At 38.9% G+C, this 25,922-nt stretch overlaps 2 protein-coding genes across 27 annotated transcripts in view; one reads left to right on the forward strand and one right to left on the reverse strand.

The window, feature by feature from the left end:
* LOC144638083 (uncharacterized) overlaps positions 1-17,431 on the reverse strand; it is an 85,027-nt gene extending 67,596 nt beyond the window's left edge. For 21 of the 26 annotated variants that reach the window (XM_078497187.1, XM_078497194.1, XM_078497203.1 and 18 more), the window contains exons 1-14: positions 17,318-17,431; positions 15,684-15,706; positions 13,760-13,783; positions 11,934-12,262; positions 11,157-11,379; positions 8,236-8,286; positions 7,797-7,973; positions 5,952-6,274; positions 4,267-4,489; positions 3,417-3,464; positions 2,540-2,862; positions 1,036-1,258; positions 557-604; positions 69-391 (exon numbers count right to left, since the gene is read on the reverse strand). In XM_078497187.1, the coding sequence (XP_078353313.1) occupies positions 69-391; positions 557-604; positions 1,036-1,258; positions 2,540-2,862; positions 3,417-3,464; positions 4,267-4,489; positions 5,952-6,274; positions 7,797-7,973; positions 8,236-8,286; positions 11,157-11,379; positions 11,934-12,262; positions 13,760-13,783; positions 15,684-15,706; positions 17,318-17,364 (2,385 nt within the window). In that variant the 5' untranslated portion in view covers positions 17,365-17,431. Of the gene's footprint in view, positions 1-68; positions 392-556; positions 605-1,035; positions 1,259-2,539; positions 2,863-3,416; positions 3,465-4,266; positions 4,490-5,951; positions 6,275-7,796; positions 7,974-8,235; positions 8,287-9,125; positions 9,165-10,484; positions 10,530-11,156; positions 11,380-11,933; positions 12,263-13,759; positions 13,784-15,683; positions 15,707-17,317 lie in introns of those variants that run through there. The other 5 variants (XM_078497188.1, XM_078497190.1, XM_078497192.1 and 2 more) reach the window with 5 other exon arrangements.
* Positions 17,432-22,449: 5,018 nt separating this feature from the next.
* LOC144637941 (uncharacterized) lies at positions 22,450-24,678 on the forward strand. Its single transcript, XM_078497024.1, has one exon. It carries the CDS (start codon positions 22,873-22,875, stop codon positions 23,545-23,547), a length of 675 nt encoding a protein of 224 aa, XP_078353150.1. The 5' UTR covers positions 22,450-22,872; the 3' UTR covers positions 23,548-24,678.
* Positions 24,679-25,922: the final 1,244 nt, after the last annotated feature.

The following is a 25,922-nucleotide window of genomic DNA, read 5'->3' on the forward strand; positions in this document are numbered from 1 at the left end:
GCTCAAATTGGATATCTGTAATTGGACACCCACGTGATCGCGCGCCAATTTTAAGGCAGGAGAATTACCTTACGAACTCCTCTCCGTGCATATCTGAACACCCGGCTGTAACAATACCGCATAGCATATCCGGTCTTCGTACCACCCCTGGGGTATCTTATACGGTTGATAGCATTCAGAACATCGCGCTTACGACGATATCGTCTAAAGTCGAAGATGAGCCGAGGCCTGGACGAGTACAAAACGATTCCGATTCGGGTTTGTCCGATGTTAAACCGGCTGACAATCGCTCTCACAAAGTTGAGGCATCGTCGGAAGTTTCCTCTGCCATAAGCCTCAATACTTCCTGAACCATCGATGATGAAAGCCAAGTCGACCCGGGCACGGCAGCCTGAGGAAATAAGAAGAATAGTTCAGCACTGCAACCTGATATAAAGAGAATTAATTTAAAAAAAGGGCAAGGGATTAAATTAAGGAGGTTTATATTTTTTCTGTAAGTTAGTTAGGGGGCAGGGGAAGGGCGTGCTGGTTTCGATGTTTATGTTATATTATTTACCTCTTCCAGGCGGTAAACGAGGTCTCACTGGCCGTACAGGACGTGCGCCTACAAAAAATACACAGTACTTTTTGTTGAGTATATACACTACGTTTTTGAATAAAGACAGACAGACAGACAGACAGACAGACAGACAGACAGACAGACAGACAGACAGACAGACAGACAGACGGACGGACCATCAGACAAAGGGCAGGTAGACTGTAAAGAGACTGGCTTAACAATATGTTTCACAGCTTTAGTAGGAAAAGAAAAGAAATTTATCCGACATGTATAGACAGACAGACAGATAGACAAATGGACGGGCGGGCGAACAGACAGACAAACAGACAGACAGAGAGGTTAACATTACGTTTAACAGCATTAGTAGAAAAAGACAATCAATTTATCCGACATGTGTAAGTTTCGATTGCAACTTTTGACCACAGATAAACTTCAACAAAAGAAAAACGTGATAAAAGAACAGCTTTTAATCATACCTCTACAAGCTCGTCGTTGAATGGTGTTCACAATAGAGCCCAGGTTCCTAAAGCCTGCCGTCAGCACATGACTTCGTTGTCCTGCCGCTATTTGTAACAGCTGCCTTCTGTTGAATTTCCGACCGATTCCCACCGCGTAGCACTTGATGTTCCTTCGACGGAACAACTGAGCAGGGGAATTGACATTGTCAAATGATCGACCATCTGTCATCACTATGGCAACCTAATACAAGTAGGATAGATTTAAATTTACAAAAGAATAAAATGTGATCGTGAAAGCCACCACCCTTAGTAAAGAGATGTCTCTCTCTGGGCGACCGTTTTTTAACACCGAAGACATCAAAGAAAGACAGTCTTAATATAGCAGCCAAAAAGATCAATCCAACTCCTGTACACTACTGTACTATGTAGAATTCTGTTAGTGCCTAAAAGTTAATTCTTTATTTCCATTATATTCATTCTATTTTACAAAATGTCAAATATATCTGCTACATAAGATAATGTATATAATGGCTGGAGATCTCAGCAAGCTCTACTGAGCTTTTGTAAGAAGATCCCCATACATACATATACTATTTACAATTTAGCAGATGAATGTAAGCATAAGCATACGCACAAGCAGAAGCAGAAGTGCATAAGAAAAACAAACACATTCATTCTTTCTGGGAATAAGCATAAGAATACAAAATTGATTGTCCTTCTTGTGTTTAAACTACTGTGGAGCCCCGATATAACGATCCTCGACATAACGATAAATATTCTAAGTCCCGGCAAAAGGTTACAGTAAAATGTATGGGACGAAACCTCGATATAACGATCTTCGATATAATGATATTCCCGATATAACGATGAGAATTTAGCGGACCGAACGTAAAATCTTTCCCGATATAACGACATAAACAGTACACAGTCACAATTTAAGCAAAAACATTGAATTTATTACAATTACATTACAGTAATCGAGTAATTTCTACCATTTCCGTAAACAGCGTTGTGCGATGATATACGAAAATTATGCTATGTTCTTAGCCTCTTCATCAACTTTATCCTCCTTTAGTATGCAGTAAAAAGTACTTGTCAGGTTAAGCCCGATATAACGATATTTTCGGTTATGTTACGACCATATCGTTATATCGGTAGTTTCGATATAACAATTCCTCGATATAACGATATAATTTTACTGCTCCCTTGACATATCGTTACATCGGGGTTCCACTGTAATGCTTATTCCTAGTGTGGACAGTACTATAAGAATAATACGTTCGTTCTTCGTATGTGCATATCTTAATCTGGTGCTTCATATGCTTGCGCTTATGACTAGTAAAAACCAACCTTAATGTTTTGCTTGAATATGAGACAATCTCTTATGGGTGACCAGAAACTGGTCTGTCTATACTACGCCAATAAAGCCACATACAATCCAAAATTTTGCTTTCTTGGTCTATTCTCAGCTCAAAAATATAAAGCGTAAAGAACATAAAGAAGCATTTAAACAAGGAATTACCTTACGAACTCCTCTCCGTGCATATCTGAACACCCGGCTATAACAATACCGCATAGCATATCCGGTCTTCGTACCACCCCTGGGGTATCTTATACGGTTGATAGCATTCAGAACATCACGCTTACGACGATATCGTCTAAAGTCGAAGATGAGCCGAGGCCTGGACGAGTACAAAACGATTCCGATTCGGGTTTGTCCGATGTTAAACCGGCTGACAATCGCTCTCACGAAGTTGAGGCATCGTCGGAAGTTTCCTCTGCCATAAGCCTCAATACTTCCTGAACCATCGATGATGAAAGCCAAGTCGACTCGGGCACGGCAGCCTGAGGAAAAAAGGGAAGAGAAAATGAAACCGTGTGTATATCAAAAGTAGGAAGAACCTAAACGACGTAAACTTTCGTTAGCATGAACAGAAGGGAAATCATGGTTGCCACAGACGTAAGTTTCCAAAATTCCCTGACTTTTCCCTGTTAAAAATCAAATTTCTCTGACCAAAAAAATGCAAAATGTCCGATATAGAAACAGCCTCCCGCCTTCATTTCCAAATGTAATCACATTGACCTGAAATATTGCTTCCAGCCTAGCTTCAATCGTGTTACATCAGCGGTGATACTGTAATTTCAATTTTACCTGACTTTTTTCAATATCAATGTCAATTTTATCTGACTTTTTTCATTATGTCAATTTTCCCTGACTCAAATAAAATTCCCTGACTTTTTTCCCTGAAGTTAAAGAATTTTATTTTTCCCTGACCATTTCCTGACCTGTGGCAATCCTGAAAATATAGATTATAAAATATTCTCTCTTTTCTCTCAGAAAAATCGAGACGCTAAATATCGAGACACGATATTAATACGTCGTTTTCTCAAACAATTACCTCTTCCAGGCGGTAAACGCGGTCTTACTGGTCGAACTGGGCGCGCACCTGAGAAAAAAAAGAAACAAAACAGCGATTTTTGTTGAGAATATAACATCGGTATTTTTTAAAAAGGTCTTTCTGTTTGTCTTTTTTGTTGTACCAGACGGACAGCATAGACAGGCACGCAGACCTACAATGAACTAAATAGACGAACAGCCTAAAGGCTCGTTTACACAGGCGATTTTTGTCACGCAACTCAAGGCAATTTTTGTCGCGCCGAGGTTGCATCAAGAAAATTTCGAACAGGTTCGAAACTCCTGAGATATCGCGGCAATTTTCTCGCCGCTAGTTTACAAACGTGCAAACTCATAATTTTTTTTTTGTTTAGTTAATATAGGAAAAATTTATTTTTTTTTTTATGTGTTTGTGAATTTTGAAAAATTAAAGGGAGGGGGGGTAGGAAGGCAATCCACGGAAATTTGACTTTGCGTAGCTCTACCTGGGTAGGGATTTTGACATCCAGTACGGCGCCTTTGGTGGAAAATTTGACTCGGCCACTATCTTGGAAAGTGGAAAGGGCCTGGCCAAGGGTGGAAGTTTGACTCTCAATGGAGATCCGAGGGTGGGGAAATTGACATTTGAAAACCTGAAAATGTCAAATTCCCCTGGGGTTGTCCCCAATCCTGAGGCAAACCATTGATAGGTACATTAATCTCAATGCCGTTGAAATAAAATGGCAAGCAAATCAACTTTTTGACACAGGAAAAATGTTTCACATTTTTTTACAGAAAATGGACAACATCTGAAAATTTTGGCCGCAAATTTATGATAAGAATAACTTGATAAAGGGAATATCTTCCTGGCGTACCTCTACAAGCTCGTCGTTGAATGGTGTTTACAATCGAGCCCAGGTTCCTAAAGCCTGCCGTCAGCACATGACTTCGTTGTCCTGCCGCTATTTGTAACAGCTGCCTTCTGTTGAATTTCCGACCGATTCCCACCGCGTAACATTTGATGTTCCTCCGACGGAACAACTGAGCAGGGGAATTGACATTGTCAAATGATCTGCCGTCAGTCATCACTATGGCAACCTAAAACATGGAGGATAGACTTTCATTAACAAAGATGCCAAATGTTTAACCTAGCAGATGAGTTTTTAATGAATGAGATGTGACCGTGAAACCCACTACCCTGGGTAAAAAGTTGTTTGTCTGGAATCCCGTTTCTGAACACCCAAGACATCAAGAAAGACGGTCTTAATATGGGAGCCAAAAAGTTCAATTAAACTTCTGTGCTATACAGAATTTTGTTAGTGGCACAAATTGGTTGTTTAAGTCACTGCATGGATCAGTGTAACGTCATTAAAACTGCTTTTCACTGAGCATAGGCATAAGCATAACCATAAGTGCATAAGAACGAAATTCTTCTAATGCTGCCTCGCTGGGAATAAGCATAAGCATAATAATACAAAATTGTTCGTTTTTCTTGTGCTTATACTAATGCTTATTCCTAGTGAGGACAGCGTAGGAAACTGGTTGACTTGCTCCAAGTCGCTCGTTTGATTTATTGGAGATCACTGGATACGGAAACTGAGGGCGCGCGGGGGCATGAAAAAAAAAATGGCGGAGGATCGTGTCGGAACGAGCGACTTGTCTCACGTGAAATGTGAAGTCACCAGTGGATTTTTCCACCGGTGACGCCATCGAGATTATGTCAATCATATTATTGGGCGCGAGCTTACTGAGCACCTTCTGCTCGCCAACTTAGCGCGCTCTGTTCGCGAGACATGGTTGCTGTTTTACCTCCTTTAGCAGTTTTGATTCCTTCTGACATCAGCAGTTAAACCAGTGTCAGAGCTAACAATACAAAGATCTTCTTTTGTGTCTGTCCCTTTTAAATCTTACAGAAATAAGACAGCCTTGAAGAGCCAGGTGTATAATTTCACACAAAAAAGGGGGAAAATCGCGATTTTAACACACGCCACGGCGCGCGTCAACTGCACGAAACTGACGTCAACACGATAAAAGAAACAAACTCAGTGCACACGAAAGGGGCACGAAATGACGCAATTTTTCGCGGCAAGAAAAGGTCAGCCAGAATCGATTTCCTGCAAGTGACACAAGTCGCTCGTTTCGAGCCATTCCTCGTTTAAAATATGAATTCCGCGCGGTCACTCGCGCGCGATTTTAAAGGGAGTTTAAAACTCAAGTAACTTAATCGACACGAAACTAGCAACTTGGAGCAAGTCAAGAAACTGGGTGCGTTCGTTCTTCTAATGTGCTCGTGCTCGTGCTTCAGCTTATGCTTGCTTCGGCTTATGCTTGTGATCAGTGAAATTCAGCCTTTTAAACATTAAAATGTTTTGGCTTGACTGATCAGACCGTCTCTTTTGGGTGACCAGAAACTGGCGTCCGAAAAGACATGTCTGTTTACTAGGCTAAAAAAGCCACAAACTTTCCAAAATTAACAGAACTTTGCTTTCTTGGCCTATTCTCGACTCAAAAATACAAAAAGCGTAAGCAACACAAAAAGGCATTTAGGTAAGAGAATTACCTTACGAACTCCTCTCCGTGCATATCTGAACACCCGGCTATAACAATACCGCATAGCATATCCGGTCTTCGTACCACCCCTGGGGTATCTTATACGGTTGATAGCATTCAGAATATCACGCTTACGGCGATATCGTCTAAAGTCGAAGATGAGCCGAGGCCTGGACGAGTACAAAACGATTCCGATTCGGGTTTGTCCGATGTTAAACCGGCTGACAATCGCTCTCACGAAGTTGAGGCATCGTCGGAAGTTTCCTCTGCCATAAGCCTCAATACTTCCTGAACCATCGATGATGAAAGCCAAGTCGACCCGGGCTCTGCACGCTAAGGAGGTAAATAAAATAACCAGTGGTTAATTGATCCCAGATATACATTGTATAAGCACAACATTATTTCGTGTCACCGCCTTCGGTATTTTTTTCTACTAAGTTAACGATTATTTTGAAGTTTCTTGGGGCTGGAAGTAGTTTTGCACATAAAACGCCATTTTTTTTATGTTATAGTATTACGTCGGACCTAATTATAGAGCACTGCATAGCCCCATTAAGATCTGCGGTGGCGTGGGAACTTGAAGTTCGTGATTCGTCCAAGTGTTACCAAAGCCATGTAATTGGGCCAACGTTTTCTTGTAACTCGTCGCGCAGCAATGCTGAATTGCAAGATGAAAAACGTTGTTGCGTGTATAACTACGCTTGTAGCAAGCTGTGGCAACATGTTACGCGAAGTAGACTTGGGCCATGTCAACATCAATGCGGATAAAATGGAGACATTTGAAAACGCAGTATAAAATGTTTTTTGTCCATATTAATCCAGTTAAATTTGAAAACGATACGCTTCATCGCACGCATCGTTGCAACGCATGGACAGATCTATGGTTAAGATAAGTAAACCTTTTGTTTTGACAGAGATCACATGGCTATTTGACGTCAGCGTTTTCGAAAAGCTCCGTTCTCGCCGTCCACATTAGTGCGTTTTCAAATGTCTCCACTTTGGAGACTATTTTTGAACATGTTCGTTTTCGGTGACCAAAAACGCCGTTTCAGTGTGGACGATTGGCCTATCCGGAGAAAAAAAGATGCGTTTTCAAATTTATCCGGGTTTAGTGTGGACAGGGCTTTAAGGTAATTCCTTAGTATTGCTTTGCGCATCCTTACTGCGCAGAACTTTACGCGTAATTAGCGCGCGCACACAAACAAAATGGCCGCATTTTTCTTTGCGGCTTGGCTCGCGAGAGAGATAAATCAGCGTTTTCTCGTAAACGAGTACGGTGACCTATAATTTTATTTCTTAGTTCGAGAGTAGCGATAAAATTCTTTTAAAAAATGAATACAGTTCAATTTCTATGGCAGAATAATACATTATCACCGAAAACGTGTACTTTGCCAGTACTCACAATGGAATTATTAAGGAATTATGTGGTAATACAAGGTCTTCCTGCTCCTAAACGAATATGGTGACCCTCCTTTTTATTTCAAAATTTAAGTTCCCTTAATTATAAGGTAAACAACCAACCGGCAAAGTTTGGATGGAAATCTGTGAGCAGTTCTATTTCACGTGAATTACCTTAAGTTCAACTTTGTGCAACATGTTGCCGCAACTTACAACCCAGGTGTGGTAATACGCGCAATCTTGGTGTGGAAAAACGCACAATTATGCTCTTTAACTTGCAAGGAAACATTGTTACGCGACAAGTTACAATAAATCACTGCATGTTTGACTTTGCCTTTAGCCTTAAGAATCTTTTGTGCTACGCCGAAATCATCAGGCCCATTAACCGCCGTTTCGTTTCGCCCCGATAAACTGCCCGTGGCTCTCCAAGGATAAGCTATTTGCAAGAAAGACTTACATTTGCCGAGACACCTCTGTTTACATTCTCTCTTACTCCTAAAGTTATTAGCATTTCCTCTACACCCGCCATAAATGAACATCTCGCATTTTCCTTTAGCCTTGTTGAAATACCATCTTCGTAACGCCGCTCTGCAAGGGCCAGTGACTTTCGGAAGGTTACAAACGGAGCGCCCTCCTGTTATTCAGAGACTATTATACAGTTTAATCCCGATAAACGACTCAGGGAGAAAAGGCGAGTATCGGGAGCGAAACGAGGGAAAAGTAAGAAAATGACGTGGAGGGAAACGAAAGAGGCGAGAGCGGGAGGCGAGTGAGGGGAGATATCGAGATTCAACTGAATAGGGCAAAGGATAAGGGAGGGTTATATATTATACGTCAGTAAGTTAGGAGGAGAGGAACGAACTATAATTTTGGATTGTTTACGTTATATCATTTACCTCTTCCAGGTGGTAAACGAGGTCTTACTGGACGACGAACAGGACGTGCACCTGTAAAAAGAATACACAGTATTTTTTGTTGAGTATATACACTACGTAGTTGAATACGAAAAGATCTAAAAGACAGACAGACAGAGAGACAGACGGACGGACGGACGGACGGACGGACGGACGGACAGACGGACGGACAGATGGACAGACAGCCAGACAGATGGAAGGACAGACGGACAGAGGGTCGGACAGACAGGCAGACAGAGAGACGGACAGACAGACGGACGGACAGATGGACAGACAGCCGGACAGATGGAAGGACAGACGGACAGAGGGTCAGACAGACAGACAGACAGACAGACGGAGGACGGACAGACAGACGGACAGATGGACAGACAGCCGGACAGAATGGAAGGACAGACGGAAAGAGGGTCAGACAGACAGACGATAGGTCAGACAGACAGACAGACAGACGGTCGGACGACGGGCGTACAGGCACGGCAGGCAGGCAGACAGACAGAGAGACGGGGTTAACAATATGTTCACAGCTTTTGTAGCAAAAGACAGAACTTATCCAACATGATCGATTTTAGTTCAAACGTTTGCCCACTAGCTTAGCATAGGCACCTTATGCCGCTTATGCTAACCCTTATACTTATGCCTATGTTTGTGCTTGCGTCTCTTGTAGGGACCGGACTTAAATAAACAACTTTTAATGCAAGCAAATGCAAATTGCAAGCTCGTCGTTGAATGGTGTTCACAAAGAAGTAACATTACGTTTAACAGCATTAGTAGAAAAAGACAATCAATATCCGACATGTGTAAGTTGATTGCAACTTTTGACCACAGATAAACTCAACAAAAGAAAAACGTGATAAAAGAACAACTTTTAATCATACCTCTACAAGCTCGACGTTGAATGGTGTTTACAATAGAGCCCAGGTCTCCTAAAGCCTGCCGTCAGCACGTGACTTCGTTGTCCTGCCGCTATTTGTAACAGCTGCCTTCTGTTGAATTTCCGACCGATTCCCACCGCGTAGCATTTGATGTTCCTTCGACGGAACAACTGAGCAGGGGAATTGACATTGTCAAATGATCGACCATCTGTCATCACTATGGCAACCTAAAACAAAATTGGATTTTTGCATGGAATTACTCCTCCTCCTCAAAATCGTCATCACCAACACATCATCATCATCATTATCATCATCATCATCATTAATCATCATCCGAACATCATCTTAATCTAAAATTTCATTTTCCTTGTTGCTTTTAAGTTCATTTTAAGCAAATAAGCTATCTTTCATGACAATAAAATTTGCTTTCTCTGCAAACCTAAAAGACTTACCTTACGAACTCCTCTCCGTGCATATCTGAACACCCGGCTATAACAATACCGCATAGCATATCCGGTCTTCGTACCACCCCTGGGGTATCTTATACGGTTGATAGCATTTAGAACATCACGCTTACGACGATATCGTCTAAAGTCGAAGATGAGCCGAGGCCTTGACGAGTACAAAACGATTCCGATTCGGGTTTGTCCTATGTTGAAGCGACTGACAATCGCTCTCACGAAGTTGAGGCATCGTCGGAAGTTTCCTCTGCCATAAGCCTCAATACTTCCTGAACCATCGATGATGAAAGCCAAGTCGACCCGGGCACGGCAGGCTGAGGAAATAAGAAAAAAATCGTTCAGCACTGCTTCCTGTTATACAAAGAATAAAGAATAAACAATCTATGGAAAAATTTAGATTACAGTGACAGAGGGAAAACAAATGGAACGAGTTTTAAAAACAGTACTGGGAGAACAGACCTCACACGTCTAATACAAACTGAGTGTAAATGTGAGATATGCAGCTAGGCCGCTATAAATTATTAAATTTTACATTTTAAATTTTTAGTTCTTTACTGCAATTTTATCTTACACCTACTTTTATTATAAATTTTATATTCTATTCTCATTTATTTATTGATACATTTATTTATCTTTCCAATGTAGTACAGTTCTTTTTTCTTAGAATTTTAGTCTAAATATTTTTAACTTTATATAGCTTAGATGTATTTTAATGTAAATAGTGTCCCCAATTAGTTTTCTTTTAAAGCTAAATACCTCACTGACATTATAATAAAGTATTTAATCCATTCGTTCATTCAAAAACAGGGTGAAGGATTGGAAAGGCTTATACATTATCTTCCCTTGCTTAGGGAAGTAGGAAAGGGGTGTTGATGTTGGAAGTTTATGTTATATCATTTACCTCTTCCAGGTGGCAAACGAGGTCTTGGACGAACAGGACGTGCACCTGTAAAAAATACATAGTAGTGTATGTTGCGATATATACATTACGAACTTAAATACGATATCATCAAAGTAACAGGCAGACAGACAGTTGACATAAGGACAGATGGATGGGCGGACGTGTGGGTGAACAGAAAAACAAAGACAGACAGACAAAAAGACAGACAGACAGAAAGACAGATTGATAGAAAGACAAACAGAGTGAGTTGTCACAGACAAACAGACAGACAGATGGACGGGCAGACGGACGGACAGAAGGATGGAAGGAAGGACGGACGGTCGGACAGACAGACAGACAGACAGACAGACAGACAGAACAAAACAGAAAAAATAGTGGGTGGAAGAGCAAACAGACAGAAAGACAGACAAATTGATTGATTGATTGATTGATTGACTGTTTGACTGATAGACAGACAGACAGACAGACAGACAGACAGACAGACAAACAGACAGACGGGTGGGCAGGCTGGAATGCAGGCAGACAGGCAAGCAGACAAACAAAAAGACAGGGTAACCCTTTGTTCGCAGCTTTAGTAGGAAAAGACAGTAAATTCATCTGACATCTGTAGATTACTATAGTTACTTTAATTTCGGCTTAAAAATTACTTGATAAATGAACTTTTAATCATACCTCTACAAGCTCGTCGTTGAATGGTGTTCACAATAGAGCCCAGGTTCCTAAAGCCTGCCGTCAGGACGTGACTCCGTTGTCCTGCCGCTATTTGTAACAGCTGCCTTCTGTTAAATCTCCGACCAATTCCCACCGCGTAACATTTGATTTTTCTTCGACGCAAATACTGAGCAGGGGAATTGACGTTGTCAAACGATTTACCATCAGTCATCACTATCATAACCTGAAACATAGATGTCAGATATCAATTTTACTACAAACAGAATGAGATGCTAGGCAGTTTCGTTCATGAGATGAGTATTTAGTCCAGTAATCATCCACTGGCCGGAAGCAATCAATTTTATGAATACAATCCTTTAACAGAACGACTTAATTTGACTAACGATAGACGGATCGAAACTGACCAATTACTGTTGACAAACTTTACACGAGTCTTACAGCCAATAGCATCACGGCTAAACTGACCAATCAACTTCAACGGACCAGACTATAACGTCATCGTAGACAACAATTTTTTACTTGACTTCTGCTCAGGGTGTCGAAACGTCAGTCACCAACAACAGTTCCCAGAACTATCACACCCGGACGATCACACTATACGACCTACTGATACTCCTGGGTTCAAACCATTTACTATATAACAATCCTTTAAGTGATTGATTTCTTATTGACGGGTGAAACAGAAATTTCCTTCCATGGTGCACTAGACCCCCCCCCCCCCCCCCCTCCCCTCCGCCAAAATATAATAACACAGCTCGATTAAGGCAGGAGAATTACCTTGCGAACTCCTCTCCGTGCGTATCTGAACACCCGGCTGTAACAATACCGCATAGCATATCCGGTCTTCGTACCACCCCTGGGGTATCTTATACGGTTGATAGCATTCAGAATCTGACGCTTCCGACGATACCGTCTGAAGTCGAAGATAAGCCGAGGTCTGGACGAGTACAAGACGATTCCGACTCGGGTTTGTCCGTTGTTGATTCTAAACCGGCTGACAATCGCTCTCACGAAGTTAAGGCATCGTCGGAAGTTTCCTTTGCCATAAGCCTCAATACTTCCTGAACCATCGATGACGAAAGATATGTCGACCCGGGCACTGCACGCTAGGTGTATAAGCAAAAGAAAGAGCGGGTTATTTACCGCAGATATATATGTGATAAGCGGAACGCTCAAAAACGTTTTAAAAAAGCCATATTATAAATAGTTACAAAGGCTATACTAACGCTACCTTGTTGTTGGTCTAGTGTATATAAATGTTACCGTTAGATTAAACGGGCCGCTCTGCGCTAGCTAAATGAATTATACAAGGTTTTCGTTCATAATCCATCTCAATCTTTCTCTGGCCTGCGTAGCAGGCGCCGTAGTTTCGAGCGCGCGTATGGGAAACGCGAAAGGCGCGAGGGGGCCTCGCGCGGCCTTCTCGCGATCGCGCACTCTTTTAAACTCGCTAAAAACGTAAACAGACGCCTGCTACGCAGGCTAATCTTTCTCAATCTTAGCCATCCTTGTTCTTGTTGGGTTTCTTATCACCAGTTTCGACTAAGAAGTTATATCAAACACTAGAGAAAGGAGACAGACTGTTTCATTACATTTTCAAGCACGCTAAAAACCCTCCGCTGCGCGTCGTTATTTCATCTCTATTCTCGGTGTTTTAAAAGGTGATGACACACTCTCTCTCGTGTTACAGAAACTTCTAATTAACAATTAGACTACGAGCCCGAGTTTTCTATGAGCAAATAGTCAACGAGGCGCAGCCGAGTTGACTATCGCTCATAGAATCTAATTGTTTTAGTAGAAACTCTAAAGGATTGCAGTCCGAAACTTACAGTATTTGTGTACTTTGAAGACAAAAATCAAGAAAAATCACCGCTTAAAGAGCTACGCGCGTGCGACTGTTTTCTATCGGCGAATAGAAAACAGTGGGAGAACCAATCAGATTCGCGGATTTCAAATAGAACACAGCTGAGTTTCTACTAATCTAATATAAAAGATGATCACATAGGCCCTGGGACGTGAAAGTTTCGTGATTCGTGCAAATCTTCGGCATTCTTTCGAGTAAAGTAGCGCTTTCGGCCTTGATAAAAGCCCCCGGGGGTACTCCCTATGGTGGCCTATACAAGGAGGCGCCGCCCGAACGGGGTGCCTTTTTTATGGTTCAGATATATAAAAGGGTAGAAATTTCACAAGTTTAGGAAAATGAAAGGGTAGGTAAATCTGTCATTTAGGTATTTTAAGAGCCTTTGGTTAAAATGTTTCGAACAGACGCACCTTATGGCTGTATCACTTTAATTTCTTAAACGTTCCATAGAAATGACAATTCCTGGTTTAGGTAGATGTCATGTCATTTAGGTATGTGAAAGGGGTACCTTTTATCAAAAATAGGTATACGAAAGGGGTGCCTTTTCTGTCAAAATTGTATATAAAAGGGTAAGGGGTTATACCTCGGGGGAGGGCCTCTCCGTATAAAACTTTTTCGAGTGGCCCGCCCGGGATAAAAGCCTGACGCTCGAAAAGTCAACCGTGAAAATATATTTCTGGCGGTTATATTAATTTGCCATGCCAACTTGTCTTTACTGAAGCTAAAACAATTGAAACCTTACCTCGCGGTCGTGGAACTGACCTTCCTAAAAGCGAGAGAAATAAAACAAATCAAATGATAGCCAAACCCAAGGCCTCGACAATAGTAACTCTGTAATAAATAGCCACTAATTGCTTACGTTTAGATATTAAGCCAAATATTTTTTCTGGTAACCAAAAAAAGCAGTAAACTCTTTCATTTAAACACTTTTAAGGAGGCTCGATGTAGTTTTTTTTAGCCGAAGGGTGATTGTTTTGAAAATAAAAATTATCTAGGAAGCCAATGTTCGATTTTTGCCAAAATACACCATAATGATCAAATATGACCAATTTTTATTTTTTACCCGTCACTTAGTCACAAAGGTTACCATAGCAACGATTGACGTTTTCTTTTGTTCTCAAACAAGCTTGATTTTCTCGAAATCCAGATTAACTCCTGTTGTTTATTTTTTGATATGTTAAAGTTTAGTAAATCGACTAACTGTTGACGAAATTTTAAAAAAATCTGTAAGAGCGTTTTCAAGTAAATCAAGAATGAAATTTTCAGAAAAACACCGTTTTAATATAAAATAGGCGCTTTAAAATTGTTTCGTATTATTTGAGCACAGTTACTCTCACTAAAATATAAATACTTACACCATCACAGATCATTAACTTAAAGCGAAAGAGTTTTTGCTTTAATTTGTTAAAATATATCGCCTGCCGATTGTAGGAAATTATAAGAAAATACCAAAAACTTCATTCTTGATTTACTCTAAAACGCTCTTACAGATTTTCCTTATACTTGAACATATCCAAAAATAAACACCAAGAGTCAATCTAGATTTCGAGAAAATCAAGCTTGTTTGGGAACAAAAGAAAACGTCAATGGTTGCTATGGTAACCTTTGTAAAAAATGACGGGTAAAAAAATAAAATTTGGTCATATTTGATCATTATGGTGTATTTTGGCAAAAAATAAACATTGGCTTCCTAGATAATTTTAATTTTCTAAACAACCACCCTTTGGCTAAAAAGCTACATCGAGCCTCCTTAACAACAACCACAGTTGTAATTACTACATACAGTTAAAGTCCAGTCATCGACAGTCTTAAAAAAATGTTGTTTTAGTAAGAATTTATTTCCAATATCAAGCAGAGAAAAAGGTTCTTATAGATCAGAAAAACAACCGTGCAAGGATTCCCAATTTCAGCTTGTAGCGTCTTAATTAAGCAAGTTCTTGTACAAGATATTTTTTTGATTATTTTATAAAGTTTTCCTATAATATCACGAAAATTTTGACTGAGACTTGCACTTATTTGTGATGAAACTTTTTATAACCTCGTAAAAACTTGATTGGTTTCGGCTTAAAAAAAACGAAGCTCACGACATCAGGGTTCTAGCTGATCTATTTCGTTCAAATTGCCACTGGCAAAGCTTAACCGTTTACTCGTCCCAGCGGTAGACTAGTAACGAGTGAAACTTACTTCTCTCTCCCCAGTCCCACTCACGCTTTTACGCTCTCACCAGGACGCACACTCCAGCCTCGCGTTTAGCAAGTTATACGGCCTTTGGTTTCTTACTATATACTAAAAGTTTCACGGCCTGTAAAGCCCTTTAAGCAAAGCAACAAGGGGTTGCTGCTTTGTAGTGGAGACAATGCACTCTTTCAGACGGACATCTCGTCTCAGAGCAGAAGAAAGTATCTATCTAAATTAAAGTAGCGAAAACTGTGCGAATACAATTTTTGATAAATAACAACTCTTCTAAACCTATCCCGTCAAATCAGATCCAACACAAGTGGCGGATAAGCTAAGAAACCGATAAAACAGAAAAATTATCCGTCTGAACATTCAATGGTCGCGTTTTGTCACTAGGACCGAGAGCTTTTCACCAGTCTCTAGCGTGAAAATAGCCACTGTTTTTACTGTAGACAAAACTCTTAATAAAAATTGCACGCTTAACTTACCATTCGCTTCCCATGACTGGTACCTGATAAAGAACATATAAACATCTATTGTTAGAAAATTCAGTGGACGCTCTGTTACTACAAAGCACTAACACGGTTCAAAAAGGACAGCATCAAAACTTTTTTTCAACTTTTACTCCTGTATGTTCGAGTTCAGAATAAAATGAAAAGAAAAGGAAAGAAATTCCAAATTTTTGCAAGCTTCTCGAAAATACAGAAATACTACAGAGTAACAAAAAGACCACATAATAGCTTTCATTTGAATTGTCACACACTAGAGTTTCATCCATAGACTCAGTTTAAACGCACGGCTCGCTCGCTTTCACATGAATGGTCACACACTGGGGATTCGACCACAGACTAAAACGTTAGGTAAAGTATGTATTCTTTGGGAGAGAAATGGTTAACAAATGATGAATTTTTGAGTCCAGTTGCAACTTTCGAAGCGATGAAAAGGGGCAACATGCATGAAACAAGACAATAAATTAATACTACAAAACTGTTTAGTTAGTGATGCACAGTTTTAATTCATGGAGCAAAAGTTTGCCTCTCAGAAACAAACCTGACTTCGATTCACAATGCCTAATAAATGCCTAATAAAAGCCAGTGCGAAAGAAAGTTTTTCATTTTTACTTTGCACTTTTTACATGGTACATCATTAAACAAAGGTTGTAAGATCAGGGTTGTTTTGCAATTACGCCACAATTTAAACAAATTTTCCCGTTAATATTTACAAACTTGCAAAGGTAAAACCTGTTAAATACAAGCTATCTTCTCAAAGCAAATAAAGGTATATTGTCTTTATTAACTTATCGAGTATTTAACAACGGCCTACCATCTTCTTATTAAACCCAATAGTTCTTCTAACAAAGGAACTGATTTTGGCTTAATCCGAGTTTTTTGTTGTCTTATAAACTCTTTAATCTTAGTTTAAAGTTACGCAACGATAAAAGCCGTTACCAGTTAATCTATAAATCAATGAATAATATATACGAACGAACAATAGAGGGAAGTTCGCCGGGAACGAAAAGCGAGAACCCATTTACACCATTTTCAACGTAGCAAACGAGCTTTTGATTGGGTCAAAAGAGACGGCTCTCGTGTAGTAATAAACGATTTATGTTTCCAAAACTAACGCTTTGGTAGTTAAGTTGGCAGCGTATTGTATCGATCGGAACGCAATGAGCAAGGATCGTAGCGAGCTTCCAAGATCCTTTTAAGACTTAGTGGACTTTCCTTGGGTTTTCTTTGCAACAATGAATTGGTTCAACTTTACTAGTTATGTTCAATTTACACTAGAAAATTAGCAAACGCTTTGAAGGACAGCTCTTTGTACGATTCTAAAGACAACAATTCCAGTAGAAGTTTGAATTAAAAATTGCTACAAATGAGAATATCGTATTACAGAGTTTTGAAGCATTGCTTTTTTAAAATTAAAATTGAAGTTTTTGAAACCTGTGTATAGAGAGAACTTTGCCATTTTGCTACCTTTTTAAGATGTTTTGAACCAAGAAACGATACAAAGATATTATCAACAAATCGGAAAATGGAAGTTTTCCTTATCAAATTCTAAGAATTATTATACCAAATTGTAGACAATATAATGATAAAGAATAGAAGAAAGGCATACTTACAATTGAAGAATAAATATCGAGAAAGCTAGCGTTCGTATCCAACCCATCGCTTAATCAAAGACGATCTCGCGGACACGACATTTTCAAACTGGTGAAACACACCACGAAACTGAGCCTACCGGCTAAGTAATAATCTTAAAGAAAAAAACAATGTTAATAAATTACTTCACGCGTTCGACCAGATTTGTTTTACAAACAAACGGGCAAAATTTCAGCTTTGATGCAATGTATTGAGCCCGTGAAACTTCACTTGGAGTAACTGAAAAAATTGAGCAATAAAAAAAGATGGCGCGCGACCTTTTAGCACATCGTAGATCAAGTTTGTGCTAGCGCTTTTTTTGCAAAGACGATTTTTTTTATTGTAAAACATAGTTTGTTTTATTTAAAAATAAACTAAAAGGTGGTGGGGCGGGGGAGGGGAGGGGACGATATAACAATACGTTTCTGTGCAGCTCCGAGTCAAGGTGTTTCAGGGGCTCGAATGATGAGATTTAATTGATTTTGATTTCACGAATGTGATTAGAACACGTGAAAATGTGTGATCGTTTTAATTAACTTGCCCTAAGAGCAAAATCTCTCTAAGTGTCACTCTCCCGACTCGTGGAATAAAAATGCAATCTGAAGAATGTTTATTCCTTGCCTTAATTCGAATTTCTTCTAATTTTCTCGCCAGCATTCATAAAGAAACACGCCTTTAGATTTTAAAAGAGATTTACGCGTTAATTTTCAATGCTACCCAGTCTTCTCAGCAAGGCGCAGGCGCATGTACTGGGAACGAGATCGCGTGCGTGCTCAATTTGGCGGGAAAGTGGAAGCCGTCGTCTTGTCTTGTTGAATTCTTTTTCGACTTTGCGAAAATTTTTGATGGTAAGCTTTTTACTTTTTTATTTCCCAAGAGAATATGACGAGCTCTCCTCTCTTCTGTTCATAAAGTGGCACATTTACTCTAAAGAACAATATCATTTCTTTAATTATAAAGTTATTTTACAGTTTTACAGCCGTGGAGTAAATTTGTACGACATGCAAGCTAAAAAGTAGAAAGCAAGAAGCCATTAAAACGAGAACGGAAGAGGGAACACTACAATAATCGGAACAACAACTTCTTAGCCACACTGAGTTGGCGTAAGTTTGTATATTTAATCGATATATACGCGCTTAACTAGCGAATTTATATAAGAACTTGCCAGTACATTTGTGTACAGTGTAACATTAAAACATTTTGTTTTTTTTTATTTGATGTTTTTCGCAGAAGAGAACTAATACGGTCTTGTATCTACACATTACAACTCTTCTAATTATTTTTCATTGGAGAATCTGGGCGAATTTTATTAACAGTAGCGTTGTCACGGGCAAGGAAAAAATTATGCAGCGGACAAAACATTTTTTATAGGTCAGGGAAAAATGAGCGGATTCGGTGTCTAGTCAAGGAAATTTTCTGTTCAGTTCTAAACTGACAAATTTTGCTAACGAGTGTTGTTGATAACGACCTTCTGTTATGGTCAATGAAAATTGATTTCTGCAAAACAAGTTGAAGCAGTTTCATAGCGTAGATTCGCTACTTTTTTGTTTCGCTACTTTTTTTTGTTTCACCTTGATAAATCTAAATTAGTACAGCGATAATACCTTTAAAGTCATATTCAAAAGCGCTTTGCATGATTGTTAAATACAAACTATATGTGGTATAAAGGGCGTAAGATTAGAATACTATGTATAGAATGTTTTCCTGCTTTAAGGAGGCTCGATGTAGTTTTTTTAGCCGAAGGGTGGTTGTTTTGAAAATTAAAATTATCTAGGAAGCCAATGTTCGATTTTTGCCAAAATACACCATAATGATCAAATATGACCAAATTTTAATTTTGTACTCGTCACTTTGTCACAAAGGTTACCATAGCAACCATTGGCGTTTTCTTTTGTTCTCAAACAAGCTTGGTTTTCTCGAAATCTAGACTGACACTTGGTATTCATTTTTTGATATGTTCAAGTACAGTAGATTTACTACCTGTGCTCAAAATTTTAGGAAAATCTGTAAGAGCGTTTTAGAGTAAATCAAGAATGAAGTTTTTGGTATTTTCTTATAATTTCTTACAATCGGCAGTCGATATATTTTAACAAATTAAAGCAAAAAGTCTTTCGCTTTTAGTTAATAGTCTTTGATGGTGTAAGTATTTATATTTCAGTGAGAGAAACTGTGCTCAAATAATACGAAACAATTTTAAGGCGCCTATTTTATATTAAAACGGTGTTTTTCTGAAAATTTCATTCTTGATTTACTTGAAAACGCTCTTACAGATTTTTCTAAAATTTCGTCAACAGTTAGTCAATCTACTAAACTTTAACATATCAAAAAATAAACACCAAGTGTCAGTCTAGATTTCGAGAAAATCAAGCTTGTTTGAGAACAAAAGAAAACGTCAATCGTTGCTATGGTAACCGTTGTGACTAAGTGACGGGTAAAAAATTAAAATTTGATCACATTTGATCATTATGGTGTATTTTGACAAAAATCGAACATTGGCTTCCTAGGTAATTTTAATTTTCAAAACAACCACCCTTAGTCTAAAAAAAACTACATCGAGCCTCCTTAAAACGGACAACTGGGCTTGGATCAACAGCACCACGATGTATACAGTTTCAAATGTCGGCAATATCAATCGAGCACCAGAGAATATCAAGCCAACACGAGTAGAAGATCTAAGCTTTATAATGCAAAGAGAAAAAAGAATTGAATGCTCAGCTCTTTCCAAAATTAATCCAGCTTATGACCCGCTGGTACGGGACACATATTGGTTTGGGCGGCGAAAAATAAAAGAACACGATTTTCTCAAAATGAAAAAAAAAGACTGAAGAATTGTCTCTGATGAAGATAGTAGATAAACGCCAACGACCTTAATTTTACTAATTAAAGACGGTTTACTTAAAATGTCTGGAGTCTAAAGCACGCGTCCCGTGTCTATACTGAACGGCTTTAATGTCTGAGACGACATAGTATGAAATAACTTCTGATATAATATAAGTGCGTCGTTGGGACGCACTAATACTGAGACGAAGACAGATATGTCTGGCGATAAAATTGTCTGCTTTATTTCTCGTCTTGTAGGCTAGAGGTTCTATAATTCTTTTAGATGATCCAACATCTAAGTGGTCTCGAATATAACTGATCGATATTGATAAGGCTCTCCTGTTCCCTTGCTAGCTGTGTGATAGCATTTGCAAATTTCCCGGCCAAGCTCGGTACTGTTTGAAATCTTAACTGATATTACTAGGTTCCGTGGGATAACCTGTTCTAAACTCAGCAGTCTAAAACAAAAACACTGATTATAATAAACACCTGCGCAAAGTCGATGTATTCGTAAACTTGTGCACCTCTTCCTTCCCTCCAATGCTGAAGGGAAGGGAAGGGATGGGAGGAGGAAAGAAAGTATTCCTAAATTTTGATTTGGATTGTAGACCTTTAAAAGTAGTATAATTTCCTGAAAAGCATTTTGTAAGCTTCATGTACAGCTTAAGTTTACATGTTAATGTGCAGCTGATATCAGGATGAATTATTATGCCACTAAATTCTGTAAACTAAGTCATGTAAGTTCATTTGAGAAAAGACAATGATATGTAAAGAGCTTTAAGTCATTCATTTTCTTACAGGCTTTTGTGATCATCTTGTTCTTCGACTGTAAACTGCAAACAAGTTGTTATTTTGGTAATGATCTAGGCGGTGGCTTGTGACTCTGAAGCTACACGACCTGGGCATAGCAGACGGTCGGACATTTATAAGCTTACAGGGCGTCCAAAATCTAACGATGCCGGCGTTTTTCTTGGCTGTCAGTGGATATTTGTAATCAACTGCGGAGTTCTTTTATGACAAATTGTTTTAATCGATCAGATAACTGAGACTTTCGTAGCCTACAAGAAATTCCTACTTAACTTTATCTCAGATCGTCGAGGAGAAAAACGAGAGAAAATTGGGCGCGAAAAACAGGTACAGAGCGGAACTGAATAATTACGCGCAAAAATTGACGTCGACCTTCGCGATCTTCTTTCCTGACTCGTGAGAAAATTCATTCGGTTATTTCTAAAATGTTTTGATTCTGACACGTTTTGTCAACAAGATAAATCGGCTCTCCCTTAACGGGATCGAGACCTCCAATTAGCGTCAACAAACAATCCGCTAAAAAGGTCGCAATTTTTGATTAGTTAGAATCGGTCAAAATTGGTCTACACCGAGGTGTTACTTTAGAAACTGAGCCGGAATGACGTATTGGCATGTCAACATACTGAAAAACGTGCAGTAAAATGCTATTTTTAGAAGCCTAAGGGATTTTGTCCAGAAAGAGAGCTTTCCTTTTACGTAGATAAATGTTTTCTTAAATAAGCCGAAAGGCCGGCATGTCAACATAGGACCAAAATAAGCGCAACAAAAAACTATTTTTAGAAGAGATTTTGTCCATAAGATTTCTCCGAGAAGTAGGATCTAAAACATCCTATTTAATAGAGGTTCCTTTGTTTTCCTAACGAGTAATAAGCACTTGTATCAAGATGTCTGAACTCAGCAGATGACGGTATCTACTTTTACATTTCGTTCCAAGTACTTGACTGCAAGTTTGTATAATTTTTGTTAAAATAATACCGTACCTTGGCAGAATTATTTACTTTCTCTGTTTATTTTTTAAGATCCGGAATAAACAAACTGACACAACAAAAGGAAAATGCTTCACTTCAATCCACTGTGTAGCGCAAAATAATCATGACTGTGTTTGCAAGAAGGCAAGTTAATTGCATTCCTAAGAAAGTAATTCGGCTTAATGGAATTGAAATTACATGGGACACAGAAAGGGCACGACACTGCTCTGCCCTAAAACAAACTCTATGGAAGGTTTATTTGCACTTTTAAGCGAAGTAGAGGCTGGCGAACGAGAAAACAAAGACAAATTCAGTCAAACTAGAAGGTACTAAGTAACAACCATTTTGTAATGTTGTTCGTGTGTACCTAAAACAAACACACCAGCACACGAGGCGCCATTAGTATACACAAAGGCGACTTCACAGTACAATATAACGCAGCCTGGAGTTCTTTTGTCTCTGGCGCTGGCTTGTAAATCTCTCTTGTAAAGTGATAATGTTGAAGTGACGTGAATATCAAACAAAAGAGGGGCCGGCCGATTCCTATGTAAAAATGCTAATATCATAATCACTCCCTGAAGGGGTCATTAAGATTAGGCCTCACAGCGCTAAATGCTGTATTTAGTAGGATTACTACATAGATTAATGTTATCTTGTGACCCTCAAGGTTGGTTGTTCGTCATCTGACGGCACTGGGCACTTGAAGTGTATATATTTAGCTCACGATACGTTAAAAGGGATTGCAGCGCGATTAAATTGTCATTCAGTTACAACTTGCGTCGACGGAGCGAAGAACGTGGTTTTTCGATTCTTCATTCGCGCGCCATAACGAGCTTCAGTCACTTCTGAGAAAATTCGTAACAACAAGGAGCAGGAGAAACACAACGAAACCGTTGTAATCGTTGTTAAAGTGAATTCGCAAATTTAGCAGAGAATCGAAGATGGAAATTTCCACAAGCGGCTTCCCTGGTGGAAAAAGAAAATACACCGATAGAAGGAAAAAAGAAAAGCTTCGGAGATGTGGCTCTGCAGGTAGTCTTGCGTTCCCAAACTTATACAATCTTGGCTACCATTATAACAGGCGACACACAACACCCGCAGAACAAGCCGCTCCTCCAACTATTATCATCGATTGTGTTAAAGACGAACACGACGAACTCGACCAAAATAACAATTACATGTATGACGAAGGCTTTTTGAATCCTTCTTATGCGTTAGACGCTGCTGTTGCGAGCAATGACTCTCGTTTGCTTCATGGCATTTTGAGCGCTGGGAACGTCATGCTGGACACTCTAAACGCAAGCGGTGGAACGGCCATGCACGAAGCTGCTTTTCAAGGCAAAGTTAGATGTTTGGAAGTGTTTTTGAAGTTCGGTGCTTCCGTAGACATTAGAGACAAAGAAGGATGGACGCCTTTACATGCCGCCGTCTGTGGAGGCGATATTAGAGCTGTGATTTTTCTCCTTCGGCATGGAGCGAACTTGCAAGCTTATACCAAAGACGGACTTAAACCTGTAGAGATCGCAATGGACAACAAGGACAAAAAGATGGTTCAGGCGCTGTCTCTGCTAACAAAGGGAAACAAGCGCTCTAGAATGTTTACGCAGGAAGCATGACTTTCATGAATGATCTTGTAATGTACATACATTGTGCCTGGCGCCTGTACATACATTGCGCTTGGTGAAGATAATTTATATTTGCAGTTGAGTATTCTAAGCAGCTAATACGAGGATATTTAGTAGTCAAACAACATTAAGAAGTATTAAGAAGCACTAAAATTAAAATCATCGCCTGTCGCCAAAACATAAGCACATGTAGAAACAGCTCAATACCATATACACCCTTGTGAATATTTTAAGGCCATTTCCTGATTGTTTCTTTACGTAGTTCCACAGGTATTTTAACTCTTTCATTTCTAAGAAGATAGTGGCCGAAGAAACACATGAAATTATTGCTCGATGGCTTTCATTTGGATTGGTCATACACTAAGGTATCGTCTTCTGGCTTTTAAGTTAGAACTAGATTAGTTCACTCAATTGAGATTTGAGTTTTAATCACTAGGAGTCAAACAGTTCTGTTCGTTTACCGACTTCCCAAGCGGAAGGAAGAAATCAAACAACGATGGAGTCTAATTATTTCTGATTTTACAATATACCCACTGAATCGGAACCCACAGTATTTTACAATTTCTCTTAATTAGAACAAAGACAAACATATTTTAGAAACTCTGGAACTTCAGAATAGTCAGAAATGTTAATTTTTTTTATACATAAAGACTAACAAGGAAACTTCACAGTGAAAAGGTTAAGAGAGATTCTTTAAGGAATGAAGTCATTTACGTTCCATATTGGACCAGTTTTCGAGTACATAAATAACGTATTAACATATATCTGACGAATAACTCCATAAAAGTAGATGTTTTATGGAGCATGTGAATTTTTAAATTAGTTCGTTTGTATAAAGATATAAATATTTTTTCAGAGATTTCAATGAAGTAAACATATGACCTATAAAAGAGAAAAGAAAAGGGGAGCAATACAGCTAGCTAGCTACAAGACAATTTTTATTTGTATATTATTAATCTAAAAGGAAAATTTACGGAAATATCATGTAATATAGTCGAATGGTTTAACAAATGATACAAAATAAGTTGTACATAACAAGAATTGACTTGAGCATTATAAAGCATTGATTATTTGCAATTTCAGTGATACAAGAAATCAATAAAATCGTGAACTTTCGCTCTTTCGTGCAGTTTGTGTGTTTATATTTTTCCTTGTTTCACCACAAAGACCACACGCGGGGGAAGTCGTTCTGAGCCAGTGAGCCTTGACCGTTCAAATCCATAGCTCAAAATCTGAATTCTCCTAAATGATTCCCATACATTTCTTTGAATGTTAGTTTAGGGATTAAGTAGTACATCAATACAACCTCTCTTAGTTAACGATTTTTTTTATCTCATCTCCTGTCTGCTTGTTATGTTCCGATATTGCAAGAAGTAGTTCGATCGATGTTGCATGATCATGTTGGATTTAAGGGGGTTTACTACTTCAAGGAACTGTATTGCTACGGACGTCATAACTGGGATGAAAATAATTAATGATATGTCATTCGCTTTTGGTTCTTAAGTACAATGATTACCCATGAATCAAGATTCAAGAAAAATTATGTCGTTTGTTTTTTTTCTTGAAACAATATTTGATACTTTACCTCCCAAGTGTCGTCGTTACCAGTCACGGTAGGTTTTTGTAGCTGTATTCTAAGACAACTCAGTTCAGCAGGATTTACTACAAAGCCTCCTGAAACGTTTACAGCGACATTCAAGTTCTTCAGTCGCCCGAAGTTCGAGTTAGTTGCAATGGTTCACATAAGCTTTCGTGACATTCCAGTTCCTCTACGACTTACTAATATTTCTTTTGAGTTAACATTTATTCCCAAATATAACCAAGTACCACACGAAAGCAATGTTTGCCAATTTTCACTTAATCAGAATGTTCGCATGCACTGTAGAGTTTAAATTTTATTGATCCGAAGAGTGAAGTTTGATCTAACTTGAACAGCATAATAAACAGTGCCTATGAGAGTTGCTACTCAAATGAGAGTATTTCTGCTCAATTATAGTCTTAATTAAAATGGTCACACTAGGGTTTTATCCGTAGTCGAAATAGTTTCTAGTTAGAAAGATTCGGAAAGTTTAGGATTATGCTATAATCTCTTTGATTTCAAGGCTATTTCTTGTGCTCACTTATTCGTTTCCAATGAAGATAAATTGCTAGGTAAAATCTAACATGGCTAAGTAAAATCTAACATAAGTATTTTAAAAATATCACTTAAAAAAGTTAAATATATTTATCCACTTTTGCTAGATAATTGCCTTGTCATAATTTATGCGTATGTATATACTAGCAACCGTAACGACCGGAAAAGATTTTGGCAAAACGTTCGTTACTAGGTTGCCATTTAATAACTAATTTGTTTCCGCACTTGCTAA

Source organism: Oculina patagonica, chromosome 14, assembly GCF_052425735.1.
Source record: "Oculina patagonica isolate OP01 chromosome 14, crgOcupat, whole genome shotgun sequence".
Taxonomy (NCBI): domain Eukaryota; kingdom Metazoa; phylum Cnidaria; class Anthozoa; order Scleractinia; family Oculinidae; genus Oculina; species Oculina patagonica.